The sequence below is a fragment of the Oncorhynchus nerka genome, linkage group LG2, assembly GCF_034236695.1.
Source record: "Oncorhynchus nerka isolate Pitt River linkage group LG2, Oner_Uvic_2.0, whole genome shotgun sequence".
Classification (NCBI taxonomy): Eukaryota; Metazoa; Chordata; class Actinopteri; order Salmoniformes; family Salmonidae; genus Oncorhynchus; species Oncorhynchus nerka.
The window spans coordinates 77768755-77782689 of NC_088397.1; the positions used below are offsets into that span (position 1 = coordinate 77768755).

At 41.6% G+C, this 13935-nt stretch overlaps 1 protein-coding gene across 6 annotated transcripts in view; it reads left to right on the forward strand.

The window, feature by feature from the left end:
* Positions 1–12971, forward strand: part of LOC115142766 (peroxisome proliferator-activated receptor delta-like) — a 48086-nt gene extending 35115 nt beyond the window's left edge. For 5 of the 6 annotated variants that reach the window (XM_029682485.2, XM_029682511.2, XM_029682494.2 and 2 more), the window contains 6 exons: positions 3260–3411; positions 3561–3699; positions 3826–4046; positions 6532–6738; positions 9420–9663; positions 9876–12971. In XM_029682485.2, the coding sequence (XP_029538345.1) occupies positions 3260–3411; positions 3561–3699; positions 3826–4046; positions 6532–6738; positions 9420–9663; positions 9876–10123 (1211 nt within the window). In that variant the 3' untranslated portion in view covers positions 10124–12971. The remainder of the gene's footprint in view (positions 1–3259; positions 3412–3560; positions 3700–3825; positions 4047–6531; positions 6739–9419; positions 9664–9875) is intronic. The other variant, XM_029682502.2, reaches the window with a different exon arrangement.
* Positions 12972–13935: the final 964 nt, after the last annotated feature.

Sequence of the window (13935 nt, forward strand, 5' to 3'; positions counted from 1 at the left end):
CCACCAGTGGCTCCCGAGACATCCTCCATGGTGTTCTATTCAAATCAATGGGAGACATTCTATGAGGTAGTGCAACAGAACTAGGTGGAGGTCTGGGAGTAATGGAATGAGAAACCTTGTTCTCTACAGGACCATGTAGACATACTGTCCTTTATTCTCCCGTATAGGATACTTCTCTATTTCCTACAATCTGGTCATATTTGGCCTCCTCTCTCCAAGCTCTGCCAACCTAAATGTTCCAGTCTGGTCAGTCGAGCTGTGTGTGTTTGTCTTGGCAGGTGGGAGATGGCACCTTCTCAAAGGAACTAATGTGTTAGGCTGTGGTCTAGTGCGGCGGTCAGGTCAGTTGAGGTCTCTGAAGTTTTTTTTCTTTTTCGTAAAAACATTGAGAATGAGTCAGACTACACTACACACTATTAGGGTTTCAAGTAAACAGTATCTCTACAGACAAGTAACATCTAGTGTTTCCCTCGAAACGACTACACTCTTGTCATGCAACTATGCCACTGAAACGTATTAATAATACCACTCTTCTCAGGCGCTGGACAACAGGCAGTTTACGTACTGGCGGTAAAAATACTGGAGATGGAAAACGACTCCATATCTACTCAGTGTTTGAGTTTGGTAGTTTACCCCAAGGAGGCACCTTAAGGTGGCAATGAGGTGCTTCATGTTTAAGCAGAGTTTACGTTATACGAATAGAAAAGCAAGTTCACGGAATTCCTTGTCATTGAAACCTAGTGTTGGACTAATACGGGGGCTTCTACACCTGCATTGCTTGCTGTTTGTGGTTTTAGGCTGGGTTTCTGTACAGCACTTTGACATCAGCTGAGAAGAGCTTTATAAGAAGGGCTTTATAAATAGATTTGATTTGATGCACACTGGTGCTTTCTCAATGAATCTTTCCTAACATCTTCTCTCCTCGCCTCCTTCTCAGCCATATAGGAGAAGACTTAAGGTCTTTCCCCACTGACCCTCTTCTCCAATGTTTTTTGAGAAGGAGGCAAGGAAATAAGATGCAAGGAATGGAGGAAAGATGAATTGGGAAACAGGCTCTTAGAGAGAGGAAAGTGGTCATGGATGAGGCATTGAGAACCCCCTCGGCTGGTCTGTCAGTCTGTCCTCATTCTGGGGGAGTTACTTCTCCTCAGGTGCCTCGGCTCCACACAGCGGAGCTCAGACCCTCTTCCTTCTCTCTCTCGCTCTCTGTGTGGCTCTCCGCTGCCTGACCTGCCCTGCTGTGCTGGGTTTCCTATGTGTTCATCCTGGCCTGGCCTAGCCTAGCAACGTAGCCCTGCCATCAGGTTAAGCCTAGAATTAAATGGATAGAATAGAACACCCGTAACGTGGTCCTAAATTCTCAAGTGGAACATTGCATTGAAGTGGATTGTCCCTACTCCATTCTGTTTCTATGGTGTGTAGCAGAGTGGATAGAACAGAAGGCACTTGGTTCCAAATTCTGAAATGGAACGTTGCCTTATAACGTAATGTCCCTCCTTGCTATTCTAGTTTTAAACAGGGTGTTGGAGAAATCCCCCTAGCAACAGAACGGATAGAACAGAACACATGGTTGGAATGGAATGCCACTTTAATCGGATTGTCCCTCTTAGCCGGTGTTATTCTATGGTGTCTCCTACCCCTGGCATTTCTAGCATAGCTCCTGGGCTCCACTGGGAGAACCCTTTAGCAGGCAGCGGCAGAGATTACACCTCGGGGAGGGAGCAGGCTGGAACTCACCAGCACTGGGCAAATCCTTGACACATACACATTTACACAGTGGTTGAAGAAGTACTCAATTGTCATACTTGAGTAAAAGTTAAGATACTTTTACTCGAGTCATTTTCTATTAAGGTGAGTCACCCAGTAAAATACTAGATTAAAAGTCTTAAGTATTTTGTTTTAAATATACTTAAGTATCAAAAGTAGCCAGAGCCACACTGACATTATTTACAAGCAAAGCATTTGTTTAGTTAGTCCGCCAGATCAGAGGAAGTAGGGATGACCAGGTTTGTTCTCTTGAGTGTGTGAATTTGACCATTGTGGGTGACGAGGAAAATGTTTGGAGTAAAAAGTACATTTATTTTCTTTAGGAATGTAATGAAGTAAAAGTAGTCAAAAATATAAATGGTAAAGTAAAAATACTTCCAAAAAAGATTTAAGTAGTACTTTAAAGTAGTTTTACTTAAGCACTTTACACCACTGCATTTACACATATAGAAACATGCACATAAACATGCGCGCAAGTGCACCCACGCCAAGCTCCCATTGCACACAAGTGGTGGAAAAAGTACCCAATTGTCATACTTGAGTAAAAGTAAAGATGCCTTAATAGAAAATGACTCTAGTAAAAGTGAAAGTCACCCAGTAAAATACTACTTGAGTAAAAGCACAAAAGTATTTGGTTTTAAATACAGTTAAGTATCAAAAGTAAATGTAATTGCTGAAATATACTTAACAATCCAAAGTAAAAGTATATAATATTTAAAAATGCATTATATAAAGCTAACAAGACGGCACCATTTTCTTGTTTTTTAAATGTATTTTTATTTACGGATAGCCAGAGGCATGCGCCAACACTCAGACATCATTTACAAACTAATCATTTGTGTTTAGTGAGTCTGCCAGATCAGAGGCAGTCGGGATGACCAGGGATGTTCTCTTGATAAGTGTGTGAATTAGAAAACATTTCTGTCCTGCTAAGCATCCAAAATGTAATGAGTACTTTTGGGTGTCAGGGAAAAGGTATGGAGTAAAATAAAAATATAGTGAAATAAAAATATCAATAGTAAAGTACAGATACCCAAAAAAACTACTGAAATAGTACTTTAAGGTATTTTTTACTTAAGTACTTTAATCACTGCACGTATACATAACATTGTTGAGGGAGTGTTGGTAAATGTACACATAGCCCAGTGATACACGCAAAGCCATAAATATACTGTCCAGACTGGTGGCACCAACATTAACTTTAACATTTTTAGTCTGACTCCAGTGTCATCCTTATCTCACTTCCATCTCTTCACAGTCACTCCAGTATTACAGAGAAATGCTTTCATATTACACACATTTCCATGTGGATTGCTAACTATATGAGTAATTGAACTGTTCAGTAATCCCAAATATAATACAAGTACATTTATATGATGAGATGTTCCTTGTCTGGTAATGTGATCAGGAGAAACTCCTGTCCCTAGGTAAAGTCATTCAGGGATTCAGGGCCCAAGAATAACAGAACCTTCCCTTGTCTATCTTTCTCCAGATCTGTCCCAGACATCGCCTCCATCACTGTCGGACCAACTCCTCCTGGGTCGAGAGGATGGGACGGGGGCCTTGATCAATGTGGAATGTCGTATCTGTGGAGACAAGGCCTCAGGGTTCCACTATGGAGTACACGCCTGTGAGGGTTGCAAGGTGAGGAAGCAGGGATTGAAGGGATGGGAAGATCCCAGGAGGCTCCCAGAATGTGTTACGTAAAATGTATTGGAGCAGCTCTTTGCATAATTTATAAACTGCAAAGTCTACTGCTCTTTTTACCTAATAAACCCTTCCTCACTGCTCAGGGGTTTTTCCGGCGGACCATCCGTATGAAGCTGGACTATGAGCGCTGTGAGCGCAGCTGTAAGATCCAGAAGAAGAGCAGAAACAAGTGCCAGTACTGTCGCTTCCAGAAGTGCCTGCTGCTGGGCATGTCCCATGACGGTGAGACACAACCACCTTCCTCCTATTCTCACATGTTTACTGGAGAAAGTACCCCATCAGTGAGTATTTGTGAGTATTCCCAATTTATGGATGCAGACTAAAATACGTTTTCCTGCTTGTTCCCAGCGATCCGGTATGGCCGTATGCCGGAGGCAGAGAAGAGGAAGCTAGTGGCGGGCCTCCTGGCGGGAGAGAAAGCCCCGACCACCAACCCTAATGGCTCGGATCTCAAATCCCTGGCCAAGCGGGTCAACAACGCCTATCTGAAGAACCTCAACATGACCAAGAAGAAGGCTCGCAGCATCCTCACCGGCAAGACCAGCTCCAGCCCAGTAGCGTATCCATATGTAAATTAAATATACTGAACAAAAATATAAACGCAACAATTTGAATGAGTTACAGTTCATGGAAATCAGTCAATTGAAGTCCATTCATTAGGCCCTAATCTATGGATTTCACATGAGTGGGCCTCACATGAGTGGGCCAATCAGAATTGGTTTTTCCCCACAAAAGTCAGCATTGCTGATTGCAATCTCCCTCAAAACTGGAGACATTTGTGGCATTGTGTTGTGTGACAAAACTGCACATTTTAGAGTTGCCTTTTATTGTCCCCAGCACAAGGTGCACAGGTGTAATGATCATTCCATTTAATCTTCTTCCATCTTCCATTTAAGCTTCTTGATATGCCACACCTGTCAGGTGGCTGGATCTTGGAAAAGGAGAAATGCTCATTAACAGGGATGTAAACAAATTTGGGCACAAAATTTGAGAGAAAGAAGCTTATTAAATTTGATTTCAGCTCATGAAACATGGGACCAACACTTGCGTCTGTATTTTTGTTCACTATACATATAATACTTTAACACCAGCTCCATACTCTTTCCATATGTAAATATTATCAATTTTATATATCAACTTCAGTTCCAGCTTCATACAGTACAAACACATAATACTTTAACATCATCTATAGCCCAGTACTGTGTATACATGTTCTGCATGCTGACTATAAAACACATGTTACCCTTAGACCAGCTCCGATTTTCATCTCTATTGACCTCCAGAGTCGATGTCAGTATGCAGGAATTCTAATTAGTATAATTTTAAAAATTTCCATCAAAATCTGTCAATTTAATCTAGAGAACTGTTTTTGCATGGTCTGCGTCTCATCCCACTTCATCCGCATATGTCGCCTTCCGCATCTACGGTGAAAGGTGGCGAAGCTTGAGCTGTGTTTTTCAGACCATGAGAAATCCCCAAAATCTGTGATCTCACAAAAATGTCTGTAGAGTCTGAACGCTCCCATGAACACGATGGTGTTCTCCGTTTTGCTTTACGGCCCCCATAAGCCTTGCGGAATTGATCTGAAGTTGGTACATCCGATCTGCCAACTTCTGTCTGAACCGTTTGGGCTACACACTAATATGACCCCTCTGTGGAAAGGCAAGTGTCTCAGGAATATGTTGGTTGTTTTGCTTTTGGATGCCTTACAAGACTAGTCTGAATGGAAAGATTCATGGAAGTACAGTGCCTTCAGAAATTATTCAGACCACTTGACTTTTTCCACATTTTGTTACGTTACAGCCTTATTCTAAACTGGATTAAGTTGTTTTTTCCCCTCATCAATCTACACACAATACCCCATAATGGCAATGCAAAAACAGGTTTTTATAGATTTTTGCAAATTTATAAAAAACTGATATGACATTTACATAAGTTTTCAGACCCTTTGCTCAGTACTTTGTTGAAGTCCCTTTGACAGTGATTACAGCCTCAAGTCTTCTTGGGTATGACGCTAAAAGCTTGGCACACCTGTATTTGGGGAGTTTCTCCCATTCTTCTCTGTAGATCCTCTCAAGCGCCGTCATGTTGGATGGGGATCGTCACTATTTTCAGGTCTTTTCAGAGATGTTCGATCGATCGGGTTCAAGTCTGGGCTCTGACTGTGCCACTCAAGGACATTCAGAGACTTGTCCTGAAGCCGCTACTATCTTGTCTTGACTGTGTGCTTAGGGTCGTTGTCCTGTTGGAAGGTGAACCTTTGCCACAGTCTGAGGTCCTGAGTGCTCTGGAGCAGGTTTTCATCAAGGATCTCTGTACTTTGCTAGGTTCATCTTTCCCTCGTTTCTGACTAGTCTCCCAGTCCCTGCTGCTGAAAAACATCCCCTCTTGGCATTCAGGCCAAAGAGTTAAATCTTGGTTTCATAGTTTAGTGCCTAAAATAAGGAGTTATAAGAAAGATCAAGATTATAATTTTTTTATCTTATATTTTTGAAGGGACTCTGTTTATTCATAAATTAAGCTGTTATTCAATGCATTTCTATGGGCTGATAGCAGTAAGGCCAAATTCAATGTTTCATCAAACAATAATACTTTTTTCAAAAATGATATCTTAAGTCATTTCCATGCGCTTCAATTGTGTCCATGGCCTTTTTCATTCTGTCATTTTAATCATGCTAATTGAAGCAACAGGCATGTAGCCTATACTCTAGAATGGCAGTCTGAGGCACAGGAGCACCAAGGTGCACAGCTGCACCAAAACTTCACTTCTTCTCACACTGTCTAGCTCTCCAGTAGTGTTGGTTGTCTAGCAGCTGTGTATAAACTTGTGGTAAAAATCCTAGTTGTCTCAAGACCTTATCACTGTTGTGTCTAAGACTGGAAGCACAGGGGAAGAGGCCAAAATGTCAGTGTCACCGTTGTATGCAAACACTGTTTCTTCCTAAACCAGGCACAGGCAGAATGCAATTTCCTGTGAAAAGTCTGTTACTGTTATTATACTTCTATTTCTTAACTAAATAACTTCTCTCTCCCTTTTCTCTCCCCTCTCTGCAGCCCTTTGTGATTCACGACATGGACTCCTTGTGCCAGGCTGAGAACGGGCTGGTGTGGAAACAGCTGATCAACGGCACGACCCCCAACAAGGAGATAGGGGTACACGTGTTCTACCGCTGCCAGTGCACCACGGTGGAGACGGTCAGGGAGCTCACTGAGTTTGCCAAGAGCATCCCCGGCTTCGTAGACCTCTTCCTCAACGACCAGGTATATACAGCAACGCTACATTCAATCAAATCCTTAATCAATACTTCTGTTATCCAAGTTGGAAAGTTATTGTACAGCCAGGTATTGTGTATATATATAGCAAGCTATGATATATTTAACCAATAAGGCCAGAGGTGGTGTGGTATGTTGGCCATTATAAACCGGATCATTTAGGGTCCTGGAGGCTGATTGGCTGAAACAGCATTTCATCTGTGTGTGTATGTAAGACAATCAGGGTTTCTGTTAGGAAAATTATTTTGATAAATGAAAACATTATAATTTAAATTAAACTGTTCCATGAAAATTTGCATATGAAAGTCATAACTGTCATAGAACAGTAGAAATTGTAGGATAAATTTGTAACCTTACCCAAACTTGAAACTCGCAAACCGCCTATGAAGTCTTTTTAAAATAATTACCTCCATGTTTCCATGGTCAGATTTTGACTAAAGGCAACTTTGAAGCAAGGTAAGACATGCCTCCTAATAGGAAAAAAAACATTCAGGTTTCAAACAATGAAGTATGTTTTCTAAATGCATACTGCCTCCAGCTCACATTGTAAAGTGGTGGGTGAAGCGCTGATAGCCTTTTGCTATCAGCATAACTATAATTCCCTTCTCCCAGCTGCCAATCGCCCTGTTCTTGAAGAACCTCGCTCGCATTGGCGCTCTCAAATATCTCAATTACTATTAGCCAATGCCTGTCACGTGATAGGATCCTTCTCACAGGCATCTCAGGTCGGAAGTAGGATAGAGAAGACGGACACATCGGATGCAATGGCATACATCTTTCTTATGGAATATTGAAGAGGTTAGAAGAACTGTCCACATGTTCTTTTCGTCAGCCAACAAGATGAGTAACGAAGAGCAAAAGCACTACCTATGGCAATCTACTATCCCCCATAGTACAAAAGTTGACCTATTCTATTGGTCAGCTTGTCGTTCTGTGCGAGAAATAAATATTCCAAACAGACTGGGTCAGTTGTGGGATGATGGAGCCCAAATTAATACAACCACTGAACATAAAAAAATTAAATGTTTTAAAGCAAATGCGGCTGATGCAACAGATCAGAAAGTTTAGCTTAAAATGTTGATCAACTATTAGGCTATTTCTTCACATTATAAGCGCGGCAATGCGCACATGGCAGTAGGCTATAAGCCCAAGTGTTCCAAAGAGCAATTAGCTGGAAAACACCGTTCTCCAAAGTGCACTGCAAATGTGAGCAGTTTCATATGACAGAGATGAAAATAGCCTTTAGAAATGTAGAGGCAAGATCAAAAGATGCAAGAACTTGCATGGGTTGTTAATATGACTAGGATTGAGAACATGAGAGAGATATTGGTTTCAATGGCAAATAAGGAAGTGCTTATAAAATAATCGCCTTAACATTCCTGTGGTTGGAATACGGTAAGACATGCCTCATAAAATTACTAAAAAACATCCAGGTTTTAAACAATTAAGTTTATGGTTAAATAGTTTCAAAGTGTTGACAATCAGCTCAGATTGTAAGGCGGGTGATGTTGCTGTGCACAACAGGCACTGGCCTTGCTCTTCTATCTTAACGAACAGTGCCTTGAGTATGACAGAATCAAGCCTTTAGACGATAATATTAATTATCTTACATTATATTTGTCAAACATGACTGGCATTTAGCCTATATCTATGTAATTAAAAGGCTAATTAAAGTTTGACTACATTTTCAGGCGCCTCCCTCCTAGTACAGGGGCATATCACCTACACTTAGGCTTATTATGTATGTATTGGACTCCCAAGTGGCCCAGTGGTCTAAAGCACTGCATCTCAGTGCAGTCCCTGGTTCGAATCCAGGCTGCATCATATCCGGCCGTGATTGGGAGTTCCATAGGGCTGCACACAATTGGTCGGGTTTGGCCGGGGTAGGCCGTCATTGTAAATAGGAATTTGTTCTTCAAATCAAATTTTATTGGTCACATGGTTAGCAGATGTTAATGCGAGTGTAGCGAAATCTTGTTCCTAAGGCGAGAATATATGTCGGCGCCATCTTGCTCTTAACTGACTTGCCAAGTTAAATAAAGGTTATATAAAAAATATGAACATACACTTATGTTTTTCTTAACAGAATAGCTAGTGTTTTTTTGGTTTTCAGATCAATTTAATTGGAAATTTTGGTTAATGGCCTTGGTGCCCTGGCAGACCTTGGCCTTGCCCAATCAGCGTTCAGGACCCAAACTACTATAATATAACATATAGAACGTGTATACAGTGCATTCCCAAAGTATTGACTTTTTCCACATTCTGTTATCTTACAGCCTTCATCTAAAATGCTTTTCCTCCCATTAATCTTCACCCAATACTGCATCATAACAAAGCAAAGACTGGTTTTTAGTTTGGTTTTTTGATAATATATCAAAAATAAACTGATATCACAATTACATAAGTATTCAGACCCTTTGTTATGAGACTTGAAAATGTATACATGTTCTAAAAACCTGTTTTCACTTTGTCATTATGGGGTATTGTGTGTAGATCGATGAGAAATGTCTTATTAAATCCATTTTAGAATCAGGCTCTAATGTAACAGAATGTGGAAAAAGTCAAGGGGTCTAAATACTTACCAAATGCAGTGTACATACTTGACATAAGCAACGAGTTGAGATATCAGGCGATGATAATCAGGCTGCTGTTCTCCCTCCCCCCACCAGGTGACGCTGCTGAAGTACGGCGTGCACGAGGCCATCTTCGCCATGCTGCCTTCGCTCATGAACAAGGACGGGTTGCTGGTGGCCAATGGGAAGGGCTTTGTGACCCGGGAGTTCCTGCGCAGCCTGCGGCGCCCCTTCAGCGAGATCATGGAGCCCAAGTTTGAGTTTGCGGTTAAGTTCAACGCCCTGGAGCTGGATGACAGTGACCTGGCCCTGTTCGTGGCCGCCATCATCCTCTGTGGAGGTATGTGCCTTTTCTATACTGGTGCTACCGGGAAAACTCATTACTGTTCTACCACAATACACTGTCCTAATAACCCTAACCCCTCTACTATCATCAGAAGCCTAAAATATAAGTTTGTTTTCTAACAGTTGACAGATACTTACCTCCCTCTCCCCATTCCTTTTCTCGCCCCTCTCCTCTTCCCATCCTTTCCCTCTCTCTCCTCCTGTCAGACCGTCCGGGGCTGATAAACATCAAGCAGGTGGAGGAGATTCAGGACAGCATCCTGCAGGCCCTGGACCAGCACCTGCTGGCCAACCACACGGACTCAAAGTACCTTTTCCCCAAGCTGCTCAACAAGATGGCTGACCTGCGCCAGCTGGTAACTGAGAACGCCATGCTGGTCCAGAAGATCAAGAAGACAGAGTCAGAGACCTCGCTTCACCCGCTGCTGCAGGAGATCTACAAGGACATGTACTGACTGGACTGGTTTAACTTCCTAGTACAGCAGCAGTGTTCACTCACTCCTGGTTTCTGGGATTGGGAGTCACAGGGAGTGCATGTTTTTGTTCCAGCCCATCATTAACACACTATTCACCTCATCAGCCAATCAACCACGACCTTGATCAGTTGAATCATGTGTGTCAGTGTTTATTCTGACGTCTCAATAAAAGAATAAAGGAAAACGCTGGCTGGTGGGAGTTATAACTATGTATATGTAGCTGCACACTCTTGTTCAGATGCAATTGATTGACTATAAATCACCATAGTTTGGGAGGCAAGTTGCCTTCATCAGGGTCTCTAGACTGTACGAATGACATGTACTGACCTGGAATGGAGCAAGAGACTGATGGGAGACATACAGAGTAACATACACCCTACCACATATTAAACATGTTTGGGTGCCCGAAATAGGTGATTTGCGCTGTTTCAAGTGGATGCTGTTGTATAGCAGGCCTTTAACTATGGTTGGACAGGACTGATGCAGTTGAAGGGCTTGTAGTGTCCTGCTCTGAACGTGGTGAAGGTGCAGTGTCGAGGTATTCATTTCCAGGAGAATACCAAACAGCTCAACAACCAACGCCACAACAAAACCAAGAGTCCTCTTTTCCCCCTAAATGTTACATGGATGATCAGCGTTGCTGTTTTTATACAACATATTTTTGTATTCTCTCTCGATGCGCAGTGTTTTTTACAACGGTCAACACATTCTTAACCCTGCGGTTCAGGGTCATTACCAGACTTTGTTCTGCCATTGTTTGTGTTACAAACTTCCTGAGAAGTCGTGATGCTGATATTCAGAAAAATGCTGATTCTGCTTGCCTGTACAAATGAGGGTTGTCGGCAAACATAGGTGTCCCTTGACCGTCCGTCCCTATCATCTCATCCTAAGGCCATAACACTGGGATAAGCTATCACCAAACCCCCCTTAGCTCTCCTTTCCACATGTGTATAAATTCACACCCCTCAACCTCCCACTGATCTAATCATAGAACGGTTTGGATTTGTTTGATAACTCAGTCCCGGGTTGGAATAACCTCCCTTCTGTGCTTAGTGAACAAAATCCATCGTCACACCCCCAGAGAATGTGTGATAGTAGGAGCTGTGATTTTGTGTATTCCTTTTATATATGAATCTCCTCCATTTGAGGTCCACCCCCAGCCCTTCTCCTGTTAGACCAGGAAGCACACAGTCCAGTCAGTCTCACTTTTCAATGGACACATACATTTATAGATTCTTACAACATCCTAACCTCAATACCTTTTATGTTTTCTTTTGTGTACAACTGATGGGTCTAAAACCATGGGATGATGCTGTGTTGTCATACTGTGAAGGTGAACCTGATCACAGTGTCTGTATAAGACGTTTTGAATGCCTGATTTTACTTATGTTTACTTAATTATGTATAATTGAAGTATGGTATGTATATATTCTTTTTCAGCCAGGTGGTGTTCTGTTAACTGCACACAGTCGACAAGCCAAACTCTAACAGTACTTTTCTCATATTATGAGCTTACCGCTTTCTTTCTTTTCCTCTCTTCTTCTTCCGCTAAGTATGGTGCTATGGATTTGGCCAGCTATCGCTCCCCCGCGCAGTCTAACTTCAGACAGGGAATGGCCCGTTCATAATACTTAGAGAAAAATGGATCTTTCTCTCTTGGTTCTTTCACTTCTTCACTGATCTACAAAGGCCAGGTCAAATGAAAGCAACACAGGAAAAGCTTCTGTAGTGCTTCCACCATATAGATTGTACCCATCTACATCATGATCAATTGAAGAGAGTAAGTGAGCATTTGAAGAGTTGAAATACATTGCAACGGTCAAAAAATTACTTCTAGACAAGCCATCAGAATTCAGAGATGCATGGCAGCAGGGGGACCAATCTAAATTGCCATGAGAGGAAAAAGGTTTATTCTCATTCTTTTAGGTCAGTCAATTATGGTAACTGATGAAATACTGCACTTCCTACTGTACATAGCAATTATGTAAATGATATGCAAAACCATGTATGTTTCTGTTTTTATTATTTTCTATATTGTGACGTTAAAATTGCTAAAAAAGTTTATTCTAGCACGAGTAAGGGGAGGACATGATATATGTGACTCCTTGCCTATACAGTAGAGAGGTTACAGATATCTCTTGAATAAGCGCTTTATTTATGCTCACAGGGAGTTGATAAAGCACAAATGAGTGATCTGATGCTCACCTAACTGCAGAAACCGTTGAGACAATGATAATAATAAAGTGACAGTGTTGAACCACCTGTTCTGGTTAGAGTGCTGTATCCACTTGGAGGCAGTGTACCCTGGGGCGGATGGGGGGGTTCTTTCTCTCCCTGTACTCATCTTTCTTTAATTCTCTTACCTTCTTCCTTTCTCTCAGTATGAATCATTTTATTTTCCTGCTTTTTTTTCTGGTGCCACTAGAAATGTCATTGTCACGGACCGTCTGTGGTTAGTTATAATTACACATTTGATGTGTTCATAAACTTCTAGGGATTTTTAAACAACTTTTCAGTTACTGACTAGAACAAGTTACTATGAAATGTCAGCAAGGTAGTACTGCTGCATGAGAAAAAAGCTCAATTGTGTACATTTTCTTTGAAAAATTGTCAGTTTTGTCTAATGATTTTATTTCTGCATACATATGTATGAGCACGACAGCACAGGTCTGAAATATTCTACGGTCTACCACAGCAATACTGTGCATTTCCCCCTATTTAACATCTGTATAAACACATGGTGTTAAACGTCTGAGGGAAAGTATAGGATTTCTACCTTTGGTATAGAACTCCCTATAAATGATTGATTAAAAAACATTGGTTAATACTTTTGATGTCTTCTGCTTTCTTCTTACTTGTTCGACTACATGTGATGTTTTCAATTATTGGACAAAATCTCATATGTTAAATGTTTGACACATGTTTATATCGTAATGTCAAGGAACATCAACCAAAAAAAGTGTCTCTGGTCAAAAGTAGTGCACTTTATAAGTTCTAGTGCATGTGTGAGAGCAAGATAAATAAAACCAATCCTCTACAACGGGATGGGTCAGGTTTGTGTGTATCGACTGTCACGTGTTGGACCGCTGGCTTCCTTCCTGAGACAGCGTTTCCTTTGAGGAGACCTCGCTGACCCTCCAGCCGTTGTTTTTCACGGACAGGCTGGACTCCGGCTGCGGTATCCAACCTACACACAGATCAGTTCAATCAAACTTGAATGGAGCCCACCGAGGGGGGGGGGGGTCTGGGGTCTGGGTGGACCACTACATACAGTGTCCCTCTTCCTGTGAACCCTAATCTGACCTCAGACTGTTATAGCCCCCACTGCATTTGAATGGGAATAGGAATATGAGACTGTAAAAGTTAGTGATATAGGCATTGTGACAATTTTTGGGTGTTATGATTGATGATAGACATGGCTTATGTGTTAACACAAGTCTCTCATCAATCCGCTTGTCGCTGTAGCCTAAGGGCATCAGTCTTACCTGTGTAGCGTCCCCTATTCTCTACTTTGTCTTATAAATGGACATTGGATTTTATAAAAGATCACATGGGCAAGGCAGGTCACAGTTCAGTAATAAATATCTCACTGTGCCTCCAATGCCACATTATGACTAAATACTTTATTTGTTCTTTTATAGGGCTTATGTATAGTATTTTCACATGCTTGAGCTAGCATATTGTTATTGCAAGTGATATACATGTCTAAATCCATATATTAATTTCATAAAATAGGTTAGAGACGAGAAAAACTACACATATGGCCGTCCCGGGAATCGCAGAATTTACGC